The sequence below is a fragment of the Anser anser genome, assembly GCF_964211835.1.
Source record: "Anser anser genome assembly, chromosome: 3".
Taxonomy (NCBI): Eukaryota; Metazoa; Chordata; class Aves; order Anseriformes; family Anatidae; genus Anser; species Anser anser.
Genome location: NC_139722.1, coordinates 31,118,919 through 31,143,789, shown reverse-complemented (window position 1 = coordinate 31,143,789; position 24,871 = coordinate 31,118,919). Strand labels below are relative to the sequence as shown.

General features: G+C 36.9%; 1 protein-coding gene across 1 annotated transcript in view; it reads left to right on the top strand.

The window, feature by feature from the left end:
* Positions 1-21,379, top strand: part of LMBRD1 (LMBR1 domain containing 1) — a 75,794-nt gene extending 54,415 nt beyond the window's left edge. The window contains exons 10-16 of the mRNA XM_083830422.1: positions 1,419-1,483; positions 2,252-2,354; positions 3,224-3,328; positions 4,563-4,712; positions 5,657-5,735; positions 20,767-20,858; positions 20,982-21,379. Coding sequence (XP_083686548.1) covers positions 1,419-1,483; positions 2,252-2,354; positions 3,224-3,328; positions 4,563-4,712; positions 5,657-5,735; positions 20,767-20,858; positions 20,982-21,101 — 714 coding nt within the window. The 3' untranslated portion in view covers positions 21,102-21,379. The remainder of the gene's footprint in view (positions 1-1,418; positions 1,484-2,251; positions 2,355-3,223; positions 3,329-4,562; positions 4,713-5,656; positions 5,736-20,766; positions 20,859-20,981) is intronic.
* Positions 21,380-24,871: the final 3,492 nt, after the last annotated feature.

Sequence of the window (24,871 nt, the reverse complement as noted above, 5' to 3'; positions counted from 1 at the left end):
TTTCTACTGGTGATTCAGATTGCCCTGTGCAAAAGCTTGCTAAAAGCTGCCTAACTCTGACTTTAGAAACAGTAGCTGGAGCTGATTCAGTTATAGTGGTCCTTATTAGTTATCCGTGCTTAGCTATGCTTATGACTCGTTGGCTAAATAAACATAGCAGATGATGTATTTTTTTTTAATTTTCTTTTTCAAATTCTTGAGTACAGTATCCAGCCCAAAGAAGGGACAAATGACTCCCCTTGGGCAGCTGAAGGGGTGTGGAAGCTCTTCTAGAACCTTCTCTACAAGAGAGGTCTTTATCTGGCTATTGTGATGTGGTCACAATAATCTCATCTGTATTTATCCATGACTGATTAAGATGTATTTTAGAATGATAGCTTTTTAAGTTGAATCTGCATATTTCTGAAGCTCAAGTGTCTTTCTTCCTACTTTGGTAATTCTAAGCATCTTATTTTTTTTCCTGGTTCATTCTGAAGTCGTCACGTCACTTCAAAGGTAAATTTCTGGGTAACTTAAACCTTTGAGTCAAAATACTTTGAAAGCTGCTTTCTGTAACTTGAAGCTTGAAACTTACTTTGAAATAGTCAATACTGCTTACTAACTGAGGACTTGCAGATAGAAGCAAGACGTGGAGCTGGTATTTAGGCTGATTTACTTGAGTTTTATGTCAGCCCATCCAACTGATTTTGTCAGTTGTTACTAAGTTGCTCTGCAGAAGGGAACTCTTGGTTGGGAAAGGTGAGTTATTCCTTGTAAGTTCTGCTCAGGTTGTCTTCTGTTGAAAGGAAGTACACAGATGTGGTAGTGTGGCCATGGAAATAAATTCTAATTTCCCTTAATTAAACCCAAATACATGCATATAGTTAAGGTTTTCCATTTTATATAGCAAGTACAGGTAGCGTGTTCTGGTAAATGCTGTGTTCATTTAACATCTCATCTGTGTTCTTAGTAGCACATTTGACTTGTAGGTAGACTTTACAAGGGCATGTAGTGATAGGACAAAGGGTAACGGTTTTAAACTGAAAGAGGGTAGATTTAGATAAGACACTAGGAAGAAATTCTCGTGCCAGGGCGGTTGGACCAGGTGATCTTTAAAGGTCCCTTCCAAGCTAAACCATCCTGGGATTCTGTGAGATGTACTTCAACGCTTGGTTCTGAGTTTAGTATGTCCACCAGACAAAGAGGTGGTTCTCATCTTAGGTGATTGTCTTTTAGAATGCTTGACATAAAACCTGTTTAACTAAAGAAGCATTTTGTTAGCGCTTCTGTCAAGTCCTTACCAAAAAGTTATTTTAAGCGTGTTTGAGCTCTGATCTGGTCCAAGATCATTAGTCCTGTATTGAAACTTAGACAAGTTTTCACTTACTGTATCATCTGCAAGCATTTTCTGTTTCATTGTAATGTATCTTTGCTTCTAGATTGTGTGGGGAGTATTCTTCATCGTTGTGGCACTGCTTTTCACTGTCTCTCTCTTCTTGTCAAAGTAAGTACATTTCAGCACTTTTTATCCACTTGAACTATGTACTTTCTCTTCTAACATCAAAGTCAGTTCAGGGGTGGTTTGCTTCAAGAGTCAGCACATTGCTTTCCTATGGTATGTTTCCATAGCTAGTGCTGGTTTTCTCATTGTAATAAAACATTGAAATTGAACAAAATGTCCTAAAACAGGTTCAAAGAAGGATGTGGTTCAGCTTGCTTAACTGCATGCTGCTTAAAGCAGTTCTGATGCAGCAGGGAAATTAAGGATATACTTCAAGAAAGCTTAATTCAGACTGTAGAAGTATTTTGAGTGCTTGAGTGAATCTAAATGTGTAGGTACTCATTGGGCTGGGTAACAGGTGCTTATCCTTGCAGTAAATGACATATATAATGCATTATCATGTGCATTGTATTGTAATTGTTTCATGGAATTGAAAGCGATTTAGAGAGCTGCAAAAGTGGTGATTTCAATGAAGGTTGATATTTAACCAGTAGTCTCAAATGTTGGCTTCTTTAATTTTTCAGACTGGGCAAATAAACTGTTTCCAAACTAGGGAAAAAATAAAGTGGCAAGGAGATACAAAAATCAATGTACCTTTCCATAGAACAAGTGCAATGAGTGTTGTAAAACAGCATGTGTCTATATAAGTACAGAAAAGCTTTTAATCTTTGGTTTTAGTTCAGCTTTTTTTGACCTGCCTTTTTTAATTGAACTGAAGACAAAGTTCTCGGAGAACCATAATACTTACCCTTTTTTTTTTAATTACCACAGTTTAGACAAGGCTCTACATTCAGCTGGATTCGACTCTGGATTTATAATTTTAGGAACTAATCTGACTAATCCGTTGAATATGCTGTTACCTGTTCTTCAAACAGTAAGTAAATGAGTTGGTGGTGTACAGATATAAGGATGGTTCTTTTTTTTTTTGCTCAGTTAATAGCTTATTACCCTTAAGTGCAGTAAATGCACTTTGGGTTTTAATGTTATTTTTACCTATTGAAAAGGTACACTGCACTCTGTGCAGTTACGTATGTCACAATAATGCATTACTCTTTGAAAGAAAACCTACATTAGAACAAACATTTACTAACTTCAGTAGGGCTGGAATGCAGCATGGCCACATAGAAATTTTGCGAACGGTAGTGGGTAAGTTAACAAAAGGAAAAGCAGTAATTGTAAGTTAATGCTTTACCCTCCCCTACCTGAGTTCTTTCCACCTTCTCAGTATAATGGGTTGGTACGAAGCATTGTTTATCCCATGGTTTCAAAAACGATTAAACACTTCAGTTTGTAGGTCACTAGGAAGAGCAGTGTTCAGCAGCAGTGTTTTGTCTAGCTGTTCAAATCACTTTTTGTATGCAAGCATTTTCAGAAATAATCACAAAAAGAATGCCCATGTAGTTCTAAGATGATTTTTGCTGCTGCGGATTTTGTTCTGACAGCGTATTTAAAAGAATCAGGTATTTGGCCTGAAAATGTGTAACATCTCATTCAAAATTAAGGCATGTTTAAATTAAGAAAAATGCTGAGTTACTTTCACAAACTAATGGTGTAAGCTCTCGTAGCAGCAAGCTATACTAGCTCTAGTTGGAGCTAGCTATATAACTTTTAAAGAGAATGTCTGTTACTACCTCAGATGCTATAGGTAGAAACTACTTAGTTTGCTTTCATTGAGGGGAGAGCTTGTTTTCTAATTTGAAGGCTGTATTGTCATTTGAACTACTTGTATGCTTCTTGTTTTAGGTTTTTCCACTCGATTATATTCTTATTACAACTATTGTTATGTACTTCATTTTCACATCGATGGCAGGGATTCGAAATATGGGTATATGGTTCTTCTGGATAAGGGTAAATATTGCTTTGTTTAAAAATGTGACATTGAATATGTTTTATAAATAGTCATTATTTATGTACTGGGATGCCACAATTAAGTGTTGTTTGTATATGTAATGACTGTTAGAAGCATAATGTACAACTCATACTATTTTTGAAAGGTACTCTGTTTTGCAGAGTTATTAGACCAAAGCTGATAAGCGTGATAAGCAGTGCAGTCAGCTGACCCCTGTCAAGTGTGAAACGAGTGCCACTTTGGCTTCTGCCTTTTAAGTTGAAGCAATATGATTCTGATACAATGGAAGTATTAATGAATTTCTTGGTCAAAATAAGAAATGTGCAGTCAATAAGGCTTGGCTTGCTTTTTAAGTGGGAAGCAAGGTTTTCTAACTTGGTAAGAGTACATTGATATGGCTTATCTAAATATGATGCAAATAATATTACAAAGCTGTTTTTTCAACTACAGTATCAACAGTATACCAATCATACCTATGATCCTTGGTTAATATTTCCCTGCTTCTGCCTTCCCTGCTTTCTTTACCATTGTCAACCCTTCATGCAGTGACGCCCCAAAATTGTGAACACTGACACTGAGTCCAGGCAGTGAATTATGGGGCTTGCTGCTAGTTTTGGTCTTCCATCATTTACCCTTCAGCTGCTGGTTGCTTTCTCCTTAATACGGCACTCCGGCTGAACCTGTGGGGATCACAGGAATAGAGTAGTATCTACAGGTAACAGCAAGGGATTATGTCACTCCCTGCAGAGGAAAGTGGAAAAGATGCAACTGTATGGCACACAAGTTTTCTCAGTGCCTGGGGTTATAATCTCATGATTCCCTTCTCTGGTTTTAGATCTGATCAGAGAGGTAGTGATAGATGACATCTCACCTTAACCAGAGGACACAATGTTATTTGACAAATCAAGGCAGGGCTTGATGTCAGTGATAAGCAACACTATTTAAATCTTGCTACTAACTGTTTCAGGAAGCTTCCTCATCTATACTTTTTCTGGGTCATTTGTACAATTGTAATAGTTAAATAGCAGTACTTAGAACTTCAGGAAAATACACCTGAAAGCCTGTTTTAACTCACCGGAATGGAGTTGCTGGAGGAGAATTTATAGCAGCCTCCCACTTCTGTTGAGAGAATTCAACTTGTTACTTGGATTAAAGAGAAATGTAAGAGTTTAAAAAAAAAAAAAAAAAAAACTTGAATTTCAGTTGTTAATATTTGTATGTTTTCTGTTTTAGCTGTATAAAATCAGACGAGGAAAAACTCGACCTCAGGCACTGTTATTTCTCTGTATGATACTTCTATTGATAGTTCTTCATACAAGTTACATGATCTACAGTCTTGCTCCTCAATATGTAATGTATGGAAGCCAAAAATACTTGGTACAGGTGAGATGTAACATGCTGTGTGGGGGTTGTTATTAAAAAATAAGCATGCTGTTTACAATGACTGAAAGCCAGGCTCACTTTCAGTTTTAAAAGATTTGTTAGCCAGGATTTTTCAACTACTAGTAGGTCTCTTGGTACTGCACAAGCCAAAAATTGGCTGTAGTGTATGTAATGTGACTTAATTCCTTGAGCATCTTCACACAGTACAAAACTTTGAATATTGCTTCACTTCTTTTGATAATACAGCTGCTAGCTTCCACTGGGCTCTGTGCTGATATGCTTAGGTTGCTGAGTGGCTAGGAAGCGTTGCTATTCCACAGTTGCTGTCTTTATGTGTGTATTTATGAGAGATGACAAAGATACAGCTTTGTACAGTACAGGATAATCAAAAAGAAGCTGAGCACGTACTGATTAATCAAATTTTAGGGTCATTTTTTAAAGCTGTAATGCAGTTTGAGACACTAACAGGAATGTTTGAGGTTTTCAGTAGTTCACTTGCAGCACAATCTTCTTCTTCCCTGGATATCTAATTATATTGGATGCTATCATCTTAAACCAGAATAAAACTGGATTTGGTATCATTATTCAAGCCTAACAATTCCATAGTGTCTTCATCACCAAAGATGAATTCCAAATTATGTTTTAAAAATTAAGATTTAATTTTGGAGATGAAGTTCTTATTTTGCATGAGTTTTCACAAGCTGTTATTTTTTCTAAATGAAAGCATATTTAAAAAATTCATATTAAATTACTCTTAAATGATAGTTTACTTAATGCATTTACTGTTAAAAACCTTAATCCTTCTGAATGTGTAAGGGGGTTAGTCAAAGCCTCTTCTATAAATCCAGTTATTTATTGAAAGGTGTTTATTTGAGAGACTATCATTGTGTATGGAATAATACTACGATAGACTGGTGTACTAATTTTGCATATTTATAATGCAGAGTAATAAGACAACTGATGGGCAGCCAGGGAATGTCACAACATTTGTTTCTAAAGACTGTGATGCAGATGCACCTGAAGGTAAGATGAATTAATTTTCTTGCGTTTCCTATGTTGTATGTGCATGCTCAGCCGTAATAAGCAGCTTAATTCTTTGTTGACTTTGAATTGCTTTGGTGTAATATGAAGCTTTGACATATAGTTACGTTCAGAAAATTCATACTGACAGATTATTGAATTTGTTTAAAGAAAAGATTGGTTTTAGTAGAATCTGTGTACAACAGTGCATTGCAATTAACTTTTAAAGTCTACCATTTACTTCAATATGTATGTAGAAGACCTTAAAAATAAACCCTAGGCACTGAATAGCTTAGCATCTGAAATACTTTAGTGTATACTTACCATACAAACATGTGGAGAAGTATTCTGTCAACATTTGTAATGTACTCAAGAAAATTAAGATCTGAATTTCTCAGTGTGAATTTACAGATGAGAATTCTGCAATTTTTATTAAGATGTAAGTACAGGCTATTCCTAGAGCAACAATACCAGAGGAACTAGATGTCTTAGGCTATTGTCCTGTAATCCTCTTAATTTTAATCTATTCCCTCTGACATCCAGTGTAATACTTGCTCATCTGTTATTAACCATCCCTTTTTGACTTGCTGTTTGGGCAGAAGCTGTGCCATGGGTGATTTGGGGCTGTGAGCAATGACTAGCAAGCAGATCAATAATGGCGGAGCTTTCCCTGACTTTCCATTTTTGCAGTCCTTAATGCTGAATTTTTTGAGACACTTTGTATAGATTTTGTTCCTCTTTGAAACTTGGCTAAAGCCGGGAATTTCATTAAGAAACTAAGCTAAATGAAGTCATGGTGGATTTTTTAATGTTGTCTTCCCTTCTGCATATAAATAATTCTTGCACCATCTGACTTGCACTAGCCATTTCAATACCGATACTGCCATTTAAGGCCACTATCAATTTTTATTGATTGCCTTGGTCTTTTGTTTAAAAAAAAAATTGATCTCAGCAAAAGATTTATGGCCTTCGGTATGGTCCAGATTTTTTTCAAGTTGAAGTTCTCAATTGCTTTCTCTGGCAAACTTTCAGCTTCTCTGTGTAAAGAGAAGTTGAATTATACGTGCCTTAGTGTACTTATAAAAAGGCTTGACGGTGTCTGTAATTGTTAAAATAGATGAATACCTGTCTTGTATTCTAATCTTTTCATTCTGTAACTATTGAACCCTGACTGCTTCTAGAAGACTTGAGCAACTCCTCAGCTTCTCTTCCCGTTTGTGTGTGTTATTGGGAAAGATACCTAATTTTAAACATTTTGTACTAGTGGAGTTAACTGGACATAAGTTCTTTGTTCCCAATTTTTCATGTTGTAGTCTGTCTTTTGCAGGATGGTTCCCTTGTATTTACACTTGTCGTCAGATTTAGTATGTAGATGTTGCTCTTATTCCTTCCTGGTGGTTCACACCATCTACCACGGAGGATGGATTTTTCTCCCATCTCCCCGATACTTCATCCCCCCTTCTATTTTTGATGGCTGCTTTTAGCCATAATGTAACATGTGAAGTGTTGTGTTTTTTAAGGAATGTGATAGCTCAACTCATATTTAAGTTGCCATATTGTTGTGATTAGAAATAGAAGCTCTTCTGTGGCAAAGTTCAGAAGAGTAAAATCAGTCGTCTTTCAATATGAGATCACTTTGAGGAAGCTATGCAGATCATTTTTTTTTCTAAACAGCTTCTAGTCTTAGCAAATATTTTTTGGAAGAAGAATGTACTCATTGTCATCACTGAGCTCATTAGTCTTCACTTTCCTGGGAAAAATTCAAGTGGTCTCATTTTCACAGACTTTGCTGCTTAATTGAAGGAAGTGAGGTTGGACTGAGAAATAAATTTCCACCTGCAGTTGATGGTACTTTAAATACTTCCTGTGATTTTTTTTCCATAATTTTCTTTGAGAGATGGAAACAATATAGCTGGTGCCTAAAGCTTGTCTTCTGATGGGCTGAATGCAAGAATTGGCTTGTGTAAATGATGACTTCGATTTGCCATTGTTAACATGCATCATGTTTGCCTGCTTTAATAGAAAAGAGGTGGCAAAGGTATTGATATGCTGTCTTACGCTAGCCTTGTATAAGTAGAAGAAGACGGATGGATTTTTGTTAAATGTGAATGTTAATGCGATCAAAAGGCTTTAGTGGAGTTTTGTATCCATAAATACTGTCAGGTTATGGTCTTTTAATACAAGAAAGAAAAATTTCTTCAACTTTAATAAATAAATGTTTAATGAAAACCATTCATTCTTTCATCCAGTCACTTGGATGGACTGTGTTAGGAAGGTGAAATGTAGTACTTGCCTGCAGAGTACCTGCCATTTTTTAGTACCTGTTAATGAAAATTAATGAAAGAACTGTTGTGGATCCTACTTCTGTGCTCTCTGATCAGCTAGGAGTTGCTGTCAAATGAAACATGCTGAAGGTAGGAACTAGGTTTTAAATGTAATTTCTCTTCTTTATAAGGATATTGGATGCATAGTGAAAACAGATGCAACTAACTTGAGAGAGGGTGGCCAAGCACTTGTGTTTTTTATTGACCTCTTTGGTGTTAGGGTTTTATCTTATGAAAACCACTGAACTAGAACTAAATGCAAATATTGATTTGTCTTCTCAGCACTTACTCTATTTTGTTTTGTTTGAACTGAATTCATTCTAACTGGTGTTTTTACTTAAAGCTACAACCTTTTAATAACAGTGCTGATTGATGAGCTTATAGCAATCAGCTCAGTAGTATCGAGTACTCAAATACTGTAGAGATGATTTCTACTATAAGTACACTTTTTTCAGAGATGGTAGAAGAAACCTCGTCTGATATTGTTATGATAGTTATAGCAACTAATACTGGAAAACTTTGCTATTGTTGAAACTTCAGTTTTTAATGGGGAATGTTAACTGTATGCTAGTATCAAACCAGTGCTCAGTTTGAAAGGGAAGGTTACATTTTCTGAAGAAACATCAGGCAGTTAAAATAGAATTTTAGTATTAAAAAATCCTTTAGATACTTAGGGTTAAATACATATTTCATGATTTTTTTTTAGTATTTTTGTCTGCTTTCATGCACTAAACCTTGTCATTATTTCCTTCTGGTATGCAGGAGGTGAGTCTGCTTTATACTGAACGCCAAAGGCCATGATAGCACAAACTACAGGAAACAGACAAAACAGAAGCCAAAAAGTAATAGAGCAGGCTACATATCTTAACTCAAAATACCTTTTCTTAGTTGCACTTTAATAACTTACAAAAGGCTTATGTTCCGATTCATATGGACTTTTTTCTTGTAAAGTTTAAAGAAGTCTTTGGAGTGGCAAATTTCGTATGTTATAGGCAAAACAAACATTAGTTCTCAGTGTTTGATACAGTTGGGCAAAGATCTCACTTGATTGTTTTCGGGGAGTATTGCTAGCTGAAGTGCTGGGTTCATAGTTCAGCTGAGCATAAGGTCAAGCAAAGGAGGTTCAGTTATGTGGTGAAGAACTTTGCAGTTGGACTAATGCACTGAAAAACTGGTATAGGTTTAGCTAAACTGGTTAACAGGACTTCATGTAGGTGAACAGTGACTCAACTGAAAGCCTTTACTCAGGACTTTTCCCAACCTCCTCTGTGAGATCTTATAAACAATATTTGTCTCTTTCTAGGTTAAAAATCACAAAAGTGTTTTTATAATATGGGAAGCATCATTCACTTTAAATGTGTAACAGGCTGTGAATCCTCCTGATCTGGAATCTTTTTTGCTTAATTGGAAAAATTAGACTTATTTGAGGTTTGTTGAATGCTGGGCACAGTGCTGAGCCTTTTCCATAGGACCTGCATTAACTTCAACTGTATATAAAGCAAGCAAGAAAAAAGATTATATCCATTTTTTAAGGATTAATCTGAGCAGGATTTCCTGTATTAAATGGCAGCTAGCAGCAGTAACATTTAATTCCTACTGTGCCGTGGCATTGTTCTTATCTCTGGAAGATGACTTCTCCTGTTTAATTGTTTTGCTTTTTTTTCTTAACATACATCATGAGAATATTCTTTACCACATGACTATGTACTTTTACAAAAAGGTGGTAAACCACCCTACCTGTAGGGTTCTGAATATCATTCTTACAGAGCAAGAAGGTACAGCTTACTTAAACTATTGCACTGTGTAGGAAGTCTGTACCTATCCAATGAAAATACCTGGAAGCTTCTGCCTAGGTGTGGCATGAGATGTACCACATCTCTGCTGCAGAGGATTTTACATCTGTTAGGCACCCATACAGTACTTGCCAATCATACATCTTATTGTATTTTTATTATCTGAAATGCACCATATAACTTATGACACTTTTCTCGTTAATCATTTTAAAATACTGTAAATCATCAGAACTTCACTATAAAAAGCACCTCAGGTTGCACCAGGAGAGGTTTTGATTGTGTATCAGGAAGAGTTTCTTCAGGGAAAGGGTGGTTATGCTGTGCCAGGAGGTGGTGGAGTCCCCGCCTCTGGAGGTATTTAAGAGACGTGTGGATATGGTGCTTAGGGACGTGGTTTAGTGGTGGATTTGTAGTGTTAGGTGGATGGTTGGGCCTGATGATCTTGAAGGTGTCCTCCAACCCAAATGATTCTATGGTTCTTAAAGGACTGTGCTGTTTTCTAGAAGTCAATAAATGCAAGACCTCAGGTTTTATTTTAGCCTGAATAAAGACTAGATTTAGACTTTACTCGAGTTATAAAGGTGACACACATTTGAATGCCAAAACAGGAACATATTCTGTTTCTCTTTAAATAGAGAAGTCTAGGAGACGTGTAAAGTGAATGTTCTGAGCAACTTGCTTGTGCTTTTAATATTAGCACTTCTGTAGTAAGCATCTTAAGACCATAGATTGCTATTTCCAAATGCTTGTTTTAACTGAATTGATTTGTAGTTATAAAAAGCTCCACAAAAATCCTAAACTGGGCTTTTAGCACAGGCTGTTATCCTTTCCTGTTACTTTTCTGAATGACCTTGCCTAGTACTTAGTCCTGAATCTCCACTTTTAGCTAACACTATTGAAGTTCTCCATAATCATAACAACTCAATAAATGAGTACAATGGTGCATGTTTGACTCCAGACAGCCCAATATAGCAGCTGTACATGGTGTGAGCAGCTAAGATTCCCTTTTTTTTTTTTGCATTACACTGTTCATTGACACAGTCACAGAAACACAAACTCCTATACCCTTTTCTCTGTACCTACCACTGTTGACAGATATGAGCTGCTCTGAACTACCTCTTCTTTCCCTCCAAGAGATCTTAACTGGAAAGCAAAAAGGCCATGGTTACTAAATGTTCTGAACAGTTAAACGGAGTTCAGCAGTAAAGCGACAGCAACTGTATATTATCTTCTTGGATCAACATCTTAACTATGGTTGTTGGATTTAAGTCCAGCAGTAAAGTGAGATGCTCTGATATTATCAGTATTTTGGAGTAAGAGTTAAAGCTCCTTAAAAATGATTGAGGAGGATGTGCCTATTCTTAAAAGGAAGTAAGGAACCCAGTGTAAGTACTCATTTGAGTAAGAAACCTACCAACAATGTCTACAAAATGATCCTCTAAATAAAGGCAGTACTTCTTACCAAGGCATCATATCTGGTCTCTGTAAATGACAAAAGCCACCAAATCTTTTTATAACTGAGAATATAACACATTGGAAATATTCAGTGAGATGCTGGGAGCTGCTTCTGCTGGTCTAATCAAATCCATCTTTTATTTTGATATAGACAGCTGACAAATTCATATCATAACATGCTCAAGAACAGCTGTACAGGAAAAAATAGGCAGAAGGCTGTTACTACAGCTGATGAAGCTACATACAGATGTTTCCTGTCCATCTTTGAATAAGGATTGCCCAATAGACTTAGAGCACCTTCATGAATACACAGTGCCTAGGACCTGTGGTCCTGCAGCTAGACTGGATGGATGACTGAAAAATAGTATCAGAACTATGAGAGAAGAATATGACTGGAGTACAGTCAAATGCATCGTAAATTCTGTGTGTAAAGGAGAGAGAAGGTGGGAAAGAATGGGAAGCCATTGTTTTGAGAGCATCGTTAGAGATAAAATCACTCATTCACATCCAAACTTTTATTTAAAAGAATTTGGCATCAGATCTTTCAAGTTTGACTCTTTAATGATAGTCATAACTGGTTTTGTTCTCCAGAGAATAATTAAGGAGTTCCAGCACAGAAAGTTGCACTGCTTTGTGAAATGCATCTGAGTATTAACCAGCTATAAATTCTTCTAAGGACTAAAGGAGTATTCCATGTGAGGATATTAAGAGGTCAAGATCAATCTGTTAAAGTTTCTTCTTCCTCCCCTTCCTCCAAATCCTTTTCCATATACCTGTATCTCAGGAAGGGGAGGGAAGAGGGAGGTGGGGTGGTTGATCCTTCAGTTACGCAGGACAGACATACTCTTTCTAAAGTGGTCAGCTGAGGACAGCGTGAAGTGGAAAGGACGTGACATGAGGTTAACATTGAAGGCCAGGTGCTGTAACGTAGTTTCGGGAATTCTGAACTGTTGTAAGCTGAAGCTTGTGCAAAGCTGATACTGGAAAAGGAGATAGGTGGCTAATGGAAAGTGGCTTGATTAAAGTGAAAATGATATTTTGTCTATTAGTTGCTTGCTTTCTGGAATCTTGCATCCTTATTCCTCTCTAGGATATTGCCTTCAAAGTTAATAAATATCTGGACCTTTAAAATAGGAATTGTTTGTCTTCAGTTACTTAAAATAAATGTTCAAGGGAGACTCTTAGAAAATACCTCTTGCAGAAGTTCAAATCAGGTCTGTGTTTTAAAGGCAAGAAATGGCAATTACAGGGCTTGTGTCCAAATGCCTCAGGCCAGTTATGGTGATTAACCTAAATTGTACATAGCATTTCCAAATGTATCCAGTTGCAGATGAAACAGAAAAGGTACCTTCACCCTCTGCTGTCTGATCCAGTGGTTTGTAGAAGGATGTGATCTCTGGAATTTGTGGCTTCAGATTTCAGTCATTGGTTAATGCTCTGCCTTATCACTAGGTACATGGCCCTTTAGCACTTGGTATATTCTTCACTTAACAGCATTTAAACACTGAAGGAAAGTCATCCTTAAAATTTATGGAAAAAAAGAGATTAACAGATTTAGAATCTCATTAAAAGGTTTCCCTATAGTCTGTAAATATATGCAAATCTTGGCACCCTCTAAGATTCTCTGTAACCTGACTACAATAGAAGCCTGATAGCTGGGTGCCATTTTCCATTGTAATGCAATGGCTTTAAGGTGAACTCCAAATCTAAAATGGTGAAAAGAGTACTGATAGGCTCTTTCAAAGCATACAGAGAAGTGGTGAGAACTTGCCTATGCTCAGCTAAAGCTTTTTGGGCTCTTCCTCTGTAAGATCTAGTGCCCTCTTTCTGCAGCTGTGTCCTGCTCTTCCTGTTCATCTGTGCCACTTTTCTTCCTCAATAGTCAAATCTAAACATTGGCTGTGTGACCCAGATCACTTGATAGGGCTACATTCTCAATATTTAGCATTCAGAAACTTAGCTGGCCAGGGCCTTGTCTATTCAACATTTTTCTTCACCTTTCAGCTCCAAGACCTACAGGATCTTACTGGACGTCTCTTTATGCTATGAAGTCCTGCTAGCACTGTCAGGACTTGCAGATTCTTGAGCTGTTTAATGTGAACATTCATAGTGTGTAATTATCAAAAAGTTGTATGACTGCTACAATAATTAAGGTACTGTAGAGTAACTATGTAGCTATTGGTTATCTGACTTCTGCTACTAAATCAGATCAAACTGTCATAAAACTAGGATTCACGTTCATTACGTCATTTTCTGGCTTTGTCTGGGATTCTAATAGGGTTGGGTTTGATTTACATATATGCTGTAAAAAGTATCAGGTATACCTTATCTATAGCTTGAGTCACTGAAAAAGCAGAAATTGCCTTCTAAATGATAGTCTATCTTAAATGGTTTACTTGACACTTAAGAAATCATGTGGTAACACTGTTAGCAACTCTAATTTAGAACTAATGAGCCTTTTCAGAGTGAGTGTAATTCTATCTGAAACTAGCTTTCTCAGAGTTTAAATATCTACCGGAACACTGCTAACTTCATTTTGAGTGTTTGTGGAAACACAGATACCTTCCAGTGGAAATAGGATGTACTTCTGAGCACTTGGGAAGTTGGGATCCTCTTTCTGTTTCCAATGACAGCCACATTCCAGGTTCCTTATTAATTCCTGGTTTCCAAGCTCCTGGCTCCTCCTTAACTTGTTAAAATCTTTTTCCTTTGGCAGGGTTTGATTCCAAAGGTAATAAGCAGCTCTTGTTGAATAAAGTAGTTCTTGAACTACAACTAGGCTGATTCAGCTCAACTTCTGCTTGGTTTCTACAGGTCCCTTCTACGTGCATCTCACTAACACTTCCAGCTCAGCGAACAAAAAGGCTGGGATGAAAAAGTAGCCAACTTCTCGTGCTTGTATGTTGGACATATTTAAAAAGACTGTAGATGGCTGCTAACTGTTTAACATCTGAGTGATTTGATATTTATCTTGGGTGTCCTGTAGTACTTTAAAGTGCTGTCAGTTTGAGAAGTCAGAAGCTTAGTGATTCGTGTCTTTTTAAATGGGGAGCTATTGTAGCTGCCTGCAATCTGCTGGAAAGTGTTTTCAGGTCCTTGTTCTACGTGAATGAACCAATTACAGTAGCACATTTTTTCAGTGTGATTTCCATTCTTATAAGGAATCAAAGGTAAATTTATTGCTGGGTTGACCTTGAGGCTAGTGCATCATCGTGAAAGATGAAAGAACAACTTGAAAGTTTAAGCAAATTCTAGAAAGAGTTACTGAGGGGAAAGGGACAACTGGTATGTGATGCCACAAACGAAACGTTTTAAAAGCTTTGTATAGCAGATCGATTTAGCTAGTGAAACCAGAGAGGCAGCAGCAGAGGGGCTGGGTTGTGAAGTGCAAAGATGGTCTCAACAGCTGAATGTATGAACTCTGTATGTGTATGTCCCAGTAAAGAATAATATAGGACAAGTGGGGAAGTAACTAGATGGAATATGCTAGCAGCCACTTTTCATGTAGAAACTGCTGAGTAACAGGCAACAAAACCAGTCCCTTTTTCCCTGTTTATTCAACAACAAAGATTATTGTTTGTGACTGGAGGCAGCTGTTGCTGCCACTCCATGAATGTGTTTCCATTGAAACCTGTGAAAGTGATATATGAAATAGAATCTTAAACATCAAACTTCTGTGGCAGCTTGAAGTCCTGGAGTGACCTTAACACTTCCAGAAAGACTGGATGAAGCTGTTAAATTGCTAGATGATAAGTACAAAAGCAAAGGGGAAACTTGTAATTAGAAAACTTTTGGTATAATTTTGTAATTAGAAAACTTTTGGTATACCTGCTTGTATCTGAGGACACCTGAAGCTTATTTTCTCTTGTCCATCTGGTCTGCAACCAGAGCCAGAACTGGAAGCAAGTCCATGTTCTGTTTCTTGAGGCTTTATTTAGCAGAGTATTTAAATTTTATTATGTGTTGCCTATTTCCACTATTTTGTGTGAATGAAAAATGTTTTTTAAATCTGCAAAAAATGGTACATGTCTCTTGGGATAGCTTGCAGTGCTGTAGCACTCCTTCCATCAACAGGGATTATGATCTCTCAACATGTCATCGTACTAGAAGTGGAAATTTTGTTGCTCCCTTGAGAAAAATGATTTGGACATTACACAAGGTGATGAGTAGGGCTTTATGGGTGTCTTACACTGTTAGATGTCCCTTGGTTTCTTACCTAGTTGAAACTGTTTTGTTTTTTTGTGGGCTATCAACTTCCTCACATTGCTTCTTTATGTAGGCAATGTTACTTTTTTTGATTTCCCTAGTGAAATGTTGAATTGCAAGACAAAACTAGATAGTTGGACTTCTATTCTGTGTGCTCTATAGCCACAGATTGATCCATTGTTCTTAAACACTTTGGTAGTATTTCATATGGTGGGAGTTACATCACAACTTTTTTTTGTCCAAGTTGAGATATTAAATTAAAAAATTCTTTTTATTTTGGAGTTTGAGAAAGCATTGCATATATATTGCTGAGAAGAAAATGCTGTCATTATACAAAATAATATGTTTTTTCAGAGTCCTTAGTTTACCTTAGGTATGTCCCTTAAACAACTTATTAAATGGATGGCAGTGTTTCCAAGAAAAACCTTTGCTATTATAGATCTTTCAAGTAAATGCAAAAGCTGCTCCATCTTCTGCTATTGCATCCTTTCTGGTAACTAAAGGCATGTCGCTCTGGGACTATCTTTTAAACCTGAGATCTCTGCCCTGTACTTGCTCAGTTTATAGGAATCCCAGTGTTTTTCTCATTTTATTCAAAATACTGATACACTGTGACAGAGAAGAACGTTAACACTGACACAACTTGTAGGAGGTTGCAGATGCCCTCTGGAAGGGTATCCTAGAAGTTGTCCAGCTGAGTGTTCCACAAGTTACTGTGTCCAAAACCAACTATTCTTGCTGAAGTTCTTCACCCTCTTTGTCAAAATGTGATTTAGCTTTTTTGCAGGAAAGCCACAGTAAGAAAACTCTAGTATCTTAAATGTAATTTAGAGGCAGTTGACTGTTTTATTGCAGTGTGGAACTGGCTTGGACTGTAATGTAGGAATGCTGTTCATTCTGTGGTACAAGATGGTGCTTGTCTTGGGTCACGTAAACCCAACTGACGCATATAGGAATGGCAGTCAATAATAGGTGTGTCATGTTATTCTTCATTGTGCTACTGAAAGGCTATCTGGAAACCAAGGAGACTAGGGAGAATGCTTGAGATGTCACAGCTGTTGAAGTGCTGCTGCATGTGAGGCACCGAAGATGTGCGGTAACCATCATCCTCTCTTAATGCTCTTATCCAAGTTTTAGATGACTTAAATTAGGAGTAGCAGCACAGCTGGAAGTGATGCCTGTGAGGATGAAATGTAGGTTTCCACTTAGTTACACTTTCTCAGGAGAAATCTCAAACCTTTTGGAACTTGATAGATGATTTAAGTTTATAAATGCATCAAACCCTTTCTTGAATCTCAAGTTGCAAGCTGGAGTGCCAGCAGCAGCTGCTTTCTGTCACACAGCTCCTGAATGATTGGCAGCAGGGCCATATGAAATGCGAAGTGTTTCTGAATACCTGAAGCCGTGCCTTCAGTGCTTTTAGTATTTGGAATATGCAGTGCTTATACATTCTAACACACAGAGAAAAGCTGCAGTTTTTCTTTTGGAAGTACTTTTGAGTGTATTTTTACCAAAAATATCTTCTGCTCAAAATCAGGCATGTAAACTTTGTTCTTGACACTATCAGTCTAAGTTTACGTTTTTCATCCAAAATGCCATGTTTAGTGTTAGGTCTGTTTGTGTTGTCCTCATGTATAAATATACCTTCCTGTAATGTGAATTGTAATAGTTTTAAGCACACAGGACCTAAAGAGATCATCTGGCCTAATCCTTGGGCAGGGTCAAACAGAGCAGGTTGCTCAAGCCCATCCAGTTGTGGGTGTCCCCACAGATTCTGAAACCTTCGTGGGCAACCTGTTTTAATGTTTAACTGTTCTTATGATGAAGTTTTATCCTGTTATCTAACAGGAATATTTCTGATGCAGCTTGTCTGTCATCTATTGTTATTTCACTGTGCAGGTCTGGAAAATCTTGCCATCTATTTTTTTTTTTAAGCCCCCACTAGGTAGCAGAGGTAGCAATAAGGCACATGTGCAAGCACCTTTACTCCAAGCTGAACAAACACATCTTCATTGTATGCTTTGGGTTCTAGCTGTTGTAGTGGTCCTCTGTTGGACCTGCTCCAGTATAACGATATTTCTTTTATGTTTGGCAGCCTGAAATAACTCAGCAGATGCAGTTCCAGTTAGAGTAGAAGGAGGTAATCTCTTCCATGGTCCTGCTGGCTGTACTCTTTTTAGCGAGGCACGGTTTTCAGTTACATTTTTCAATTGCAGGTACACACTGGTAACTCCCACTTTCAGTTTGTTTCCCAGAACACTGAGACACTTTCTGAAAAGTTGCATTTTACCTGGTTGATCCTCAGCCTGCACTGTTGCATGGTGTTATTTTGTTCCAGGTACTGCCCACCTGTCTTTGTAGAACTTCAAGTATCATTTAAAGGGGCTGAAATAATAGGCTCCCTCTGGACAGCATCCTTACCACATAGTGTGTTGGACCTCTGTTCCTTGCTTCCTCATAATTTGATCTAGAGTCTTACTGAGGATGTAATGTGTCATTACCCAGTTCACTAATGAACAGGTAAAAGCAGCATGCACCTCAATACTGACTCCCAAAGAATGCCAGGGTTTTTAAATTACTTTGTTCACACCTCTTTGTACCTCTCCCCTAAAATTATTTTTTAACATCCCCTTGGGAGAGCTCACTGTGTTTTGAGATGCAGAAAAGATACACTGCAATATATGTAAATAAGTTGTTTTATGCACTGAAGACTCAGATTATAACTGTTTAGGTGCTAGGATTTGTTTACCAACAGATTTCTTTATCCTTGTAATTCATCTTAAGCAAATTCACTTCCCAGAAAAAGCCTTTGTTCAAGGATACAAGTAAATTGAGCCTAAGGGTTTTCTAATTCACCAGAATGAAAAACTTTCAGTGGATCTGAAGTAAAATATAGTTGACTTTTTGGGTAATCGTGGCTATTAGCACTTGTTGCTTGGTATCCTTTGTTTAAGAAACCTTTCTGTCTTGAATCCTTGTTTTTTGGCTTGATTGCTTGGTGAGCACTACATAATATACTTAATTCTTAGTGGTGACACTTACCTATCAGAAGCTTGGTAGTTTTCCGTACATGCCTTTGTTCCAAAAGGTCAAGATACTGTCAGTATTATTCACAAGTATCATTCTTAATAAAAAGATTTTTATCTTAATTCAAGTTTTTTGTTAACTTATTCTAAATTCTGTCATCGTAGGAATAAATTAAATGTTGTTGCATCAGCCTATGTAGTAATATTTTAGTTCAGAAGGAATAACTAAAACTTACTTGAACTTGTGACACACATTCAGTTGAAATGTTTTCTCAAGGTCAAACTGTTCTAAAATATTTACTACCATTTATTTAATCCAATTACAGTAGAGAGACATCTGAAAGTCCTTTAGCTGTTCTTTAATTCAAGTAACCAGCTGGAGAGCTGCAGATGGTGTTGACAATACTATCTGCAATTATGAAGCATCTTTACTTTACCACTATTTCTTAGCTTTACTTCACCTTTCTTATGGCAGTGTCATCCTAGCGAATGATGGAATATAGTGTGCTACTTCACTTTTCCTCTCGTGTAGGGTATGTTCTCTTGAATGGTATCAACAGGGGAACAAAAACTGAATCGCAGTTATGTGAGGAAAACTGGAACACCAGGAAGGATTACTTCAGCAAAATTCCTCTGCTTCCCGCGTGCTTTCATTTGATGCTAGTGGAGAAGCATGCTTTCTCTACGTGAACTGCTTGGCATTTTAATTATTTGTAGAATGTCTCTGTGTTGTATGCCTAGCGTTGAATACTCGTGAAGTCCCAGTTTAGCTTTTTTTGTCTGCTGATACTAACTTGCAGCCTGTTAGGCTAATGGAAATTGGTGTGCTGCATAAAGTAGTAGTTAATATTTTAATTATTCTGTTATTTTAATCAAATGTAATTCATTGGAGAATTGTTGAAGGGCTGGAGTTTTGTCTGTTTAGATACAGGATATTGTACACATTGTAGAAATTTGGTTTCATGGGACGTTACCTTGGCAAGGCCAAGCAGCAGACCTTCCTGAGAAGGCCTATCCATAACTCCTACTTTTCCTCTCTCCAGAAGTAGTGAGCTATAGGATGTGGTGGTGTTAAAGCAGCTTCTCTGATGTGGAATTGTAATCTTTAAACAAAATACTTGCCTTCAGAAACTGATATTTGTCTGTTTGTAGCTTGTTATATATCTCTTAGAGTGAAATTATCTAAGAGCAGCATATCCCTTGCAACTTCAGGAAGTGGAAAGCTCAGTTGCACCTAGGGGGTATTTCCGAACCTGGGGTAAGAAGTGACGGAAAATTAGACAAATTCTGATTTGCTTGTGTTCTCTAGTGTTCAAACTGTTTGGATGCCAGTCTCTGCACTGAAATAGCCTTAGGTGGGGTTTGGAGCATAGTAAATGAGAAAAATAAGAGGTCACGTTATTTCGTAGCATGAACTCAGTGCATTCTTACTTGCTTTGGAGCAATGATTCAGCTGGCTTGCATGTCCTGCTGACTGCCCTCTTACATGATCTATCGAATGTTACAGTCTGTGTCATGTACAAGCCTTTATGCTACCAGTCTGCAGTCTTAGAAGTGTCTTGACAATTTGATCCTTAATTCTGTTAAAAAAAAAAAAAAAATGAATAAAAATTTGCCACTTTATAATGGAAAAGAATACGTGTTTTTAAAGGTGGCTGCGTTTACAGTTTACAGAATAAGATTTGACCAGCATTGTCAGGTCTTAGGTGCAAATAACACTTTGGCTCTCTGGGTCACCAAAGACCCTGTGTCTGTGTGTGTGTGTGTGTGTGTGTTGCCTACAGAACTCAACATTATTGTTGACTTAAATTTTTGCAAAATGCATGCACTTACGGTAAGGAGAGGGGTTTTTTTTGAGGTACTGAAGTGCATTTTTATTACAGAATTTGCTTTATATCTCCTCTTATTGATTACAGTTCATCTAAAATGGAAGATGATTATAATAGGATCTGTGTCAGAAGAAGCAATAATTGATAGATCTGTACAAATACCCAGTAGTAATGGGATTACCTGTGTAACTGTCAGCTTCCAGTGCCATTCAGTATGCAATAATCAAATATCCCTCTGCTATATAATTTTGATAGGATAGTACATTTGATTTAGTGGAGTGGAATTGTTTTTAAAAGCTGAATACCCTCTGAAAGTGCTGAATTTTTATCCTGTAAGTTAAATTGGAATTAATTGATTTTGTTTGGTCTGTGTTAATCAGTACTATTTGCTTTCCTTTTAGATCAGTGTATCGTTACTCGGACATACCTTTTTCTTCACAAATTTTGGTTCTTCAGTGCTGTCTACTACTTTGGGAACTGGGCATTCATTGCAGTAAGTACTTTTAATTTGGAGATCACTGATAATCGAGTTATTTGCATCACCACACTGCTATTCAGTTTTACATATGTTGCCCTTAATTGACTAAGAGTAACTTTATTTATTTTAAATTTGCAGGTCTTTTTAATTGGATTAATTGTATCATGCTGCAAAGGCAAGAAATCAGTCATTGAAGGTGAAGTGGATGAAGATGATTCGGATATGAGTGATGATGAACTGTCTGTTTATTATCGTTGATAGCCTTTTACCCTCAAGATGGGAAAATGTAACTTAAAATTAAGCTGAAAATAATATCCATGAATTGCTATCCAAATGAGCATCCTTGTACCTGTAAAAATAAGTGTTCTTGCTTACAGGAGGTCAAAAACTGAATGTCACTTGAGTATCTCTGTTATATCAGAGCAAATAGTGAAACTGGATTTGAATAATATATAGAAAATACTGTTTTATGATTAAATGTATATGTGTAACTTTCTGATGTACAATTTGATAAACTGACTGCAGTTATTTCATAACTCATGTTGTTTTTCTCTTAACTTATGCTTCTTAAATGATTTCATACCTAACTTGTAGAACACTATTTTTTTATTCAAGCTCATAAATAAAGTGAGCTAAAATCCTGCAAAACAGCTGATATAAACATTGCTAGGAAGATGTGGATCAAGTTTTCACTTCCAGGCGAATGCAACTTAACTTCTGCATTAACTTTGCTGATGTTTCTAGGATTCCCATAATAAACTATAGCTGGTACGATACTGTACTTAAAGTATGCCAGAAACCTGAACTTGAGGTAGGTAGCAAGTTCCCAGTATATGAAGAATAAGTCACTTGCACTGTCTTATCCCCATAAAGCTACAGTAGAATCCTCTAGTAACCACGAGGTGGCTTTTGCTCTGTAAGGAAAATTGTTAGTGTAAATGACAATATTCAGCACTGTTGCAGTGTTTTAGTATGGCTCAGTTCTGAAGCTGCCAGGTGCCTGACTCAGTAATAACCAATGGAATAATTAAGATTTGATCAACTGTCGATTTATTTTTTCTCTAAGGCATATTGTTTAGTTTGAAGCTTTTCTATTTTTAATGTGAATGTTGTCAACTTGTTTACAAGCCAAAAAGTTTATATAAAAACAGTCCATAAACATTTTTGTCCTTCATGTATCTTTAAATATATAGTTACTGAGCTATATTTTTGAGACTGAAAAATTTCTTGAGGCAGAATAAATTCTTTGGCAGCCTGTGAAAGAGAAAATATTTACAGGTACAGGTTTTTAAAGTTCTAGTGCTACCCGAGGGGATGTTATAGTCCACACAAACACATGAAATGTAATTCAGGTCATCCTAATAAGTTGTTAAGTAATTATTGAAGTATACGGAAACTTATGTTCTGCTTATGTATGATGTTGGCAAATTCTTTAAAACTGACAGCTTTCTGCTCAGTTGTTTCAAGAACAGTATGCCTCTCCCTGTAGTATTTCAGACCAGCAGACTCTTAGGAACTTCTCTTCTGAATTTTTAATTCAGTTCCAGTATTTAAAGGAGCCTTAGATGAGTTGCTTAGTTAATTTGTGAATATTGGGAACTAATGTTTGGACTCTGACAGGAACAAAACAAAAAAAAAAGTGAGTCTTCTGTGCCAAGTATTCCAATATCCATGTTCACGTGGCAATGTGGATATCGGATCCTGATCATAAGCTGCAAGTATGCAGTCAAGGTTGCTGAACTAATGGTAACAAGTTTGTTAGCTGCCAGTGTGACATTTGAAAGGACAGATACATTGAGATGCTGATAGCAGGTACTGGAGCTTGATTAGGCAGTCTGAGCTACCTTTGACTAGATTGAACTAAATTCTGTTTAAACATGACCATGGGGAAACTGGCAGGGAATTATAAGAAGTTAAATGACTCAAATGGAAAGTAGAGCCTGATGCTGGCTGTCTGGAAGCTCCTTACAAGCTGCATCCAGAGGATATTAAGACTTTACAGCAAATGGTTCTTTGTGGATGCGCTACTGGAAAAGTTACATGAGCTAATTTAAATAAAGTTAACTGCTCAGATGTTTTTTTTTTGAGGGTTTTGTTCGTATTTCATCAACAGATTTAATTGATTATAATTCACTTCCCTTCTCTGGCTGTGTCATACACAGGTTTGTTCATTAATATTTCTGGTCCTAAGACTGAGCTGTGATACCCAATTTTGCAGAGTTGCATCCATTCAGTCTCAGCTTCCCACTGAGGAGATTGCTACTTGTCTGGGGAAGATGGGCAGGAAGGTATTGCTTTTGTGCCATGCAGCTGCTTGTAAGTTGCATGCAGTCTCAGGCTGGGATGCCTAGCCATCCCTGGATGATTGTCACTCCGTTGGCCTTCCCTGCTTCTAGGCTTTTCTTAATTTCTAGATTCTTCCCAATCTAGTCCTGATCCATTCTTGATGTTGTGGCATTGTCTCTCTTGCCTCTTTCCTTAGGAGGATTTGGTAAGTACTGCTTGTTTATTTCAGTTGTTACCAAGACTTTTACAACCAGACCCTTATTACCTGGAGCTAGTAAGAAGCAGGCCATGAGACTTCAGAAGTTTTATTTCATTTTCTCATTTCATTTTTTTATTTTATTTTATTTTCTCTGACCATGACTTGTCATACAAGTAGTAAATAATTGTCAGCATTCATAATCCAAATGGTTTTTCACCTGTCCCATCGTCACTAAAGTTTCTCAGGAGTTCAATTGAACATTTTGACTGACAATATTTTAAAAGGTTTTGTATGCACTAATGTAATTCTCTTGAATATACACTCAAGAATTAATCTCTGTTTAGCACTTCCTTCATGTGATGGAAACTTGATGTGTTTAACTGAGCTGTGCCTTTAAAATGAGCCCGAGGTGCTGTTGAATTGTGTGTGAAGTCACCAGCTAGATTTGAACATCCCGTATCACTCAATAAAGTAGACTAGCAGTGATTGTAAGATAGCTAGGACTTAAATGCTTGTTATTGATCAGTACTTGCAGCAACTTTTAAGAAACAGAACTTCCAATATATTTTTTCATTGTCTCTTTTGCTGTGTTCAATAAAATACCAGTAAGTAAAACAATGAATTACTTTGCTTCCACAAAGTTATTCTTTCTGCAGTAGCTCTTGTAATATGACTGGTGTAATTGACTTATTGGGCTTTTAGCTGTGAAGTGATCATCTAGAGTTTTCTGCAGGTTTTTCAGCAAATTTGAACTTGCCAGTCATGTTATAACACAATATTCTACATTGTAAGGGAATTTCTGACATCTTTAATTAAGTTTCAAAGATGTAATTTTTTCTACACTAAAGTCACTTAAAATAGCATCAGAATTGTTTCACTGTTTTGAGTATGTGAATAATGTTCCAATTTCATCTGCGTGAGCTTTTGAAAATTCTGAATAGGTGTAGTGCTACAGTCAGACTTGGCATATGTTTGGGTTTTTGGTTATATTTTCTAATCAGTTTCTATTGTGTTTGAGGCTTGTGAACATTCAGAAGCTAGTGAGCTTTAAATCTTACTGATTTAAACTACTGTCACCACAAGTATGCTTAATAGAATTCAGCAGCAACACCTGCCAAATGGGACCTCTTCTTGCTACTTATTCTGTGGTGATTGATGGTTTATCTACAGTTACAAATCATAAATACAATAAAGCCTGTAATAACCTGCTTTATTTCTTAGCTGAAAGCTGACAGTATGCGACAGATTTCCTGCTGATTGTCAGAAACTAATGAAAAGCCTTTCCTGGTGGAGTGCAAAGCAACATTTGGTACCTTGTATTCTTCTGCTCTGGCTTCAGGTGGAGATGTGAAGGTGGACTTGAGATTTTGCACTCAAAACAGTAACTTGGTAGGTAGAGTGTATCTGTACCAGAATCATGCCACACAAGACATTCATTTCATACTTAGTGTGGTAATTTAAACTGCATCTTATAAACCCTTTTAATGCTCAGGTTTTGCATATCAGTGTAACCAGTGTAGGCATAACTCTTCAAGTTCTTTGA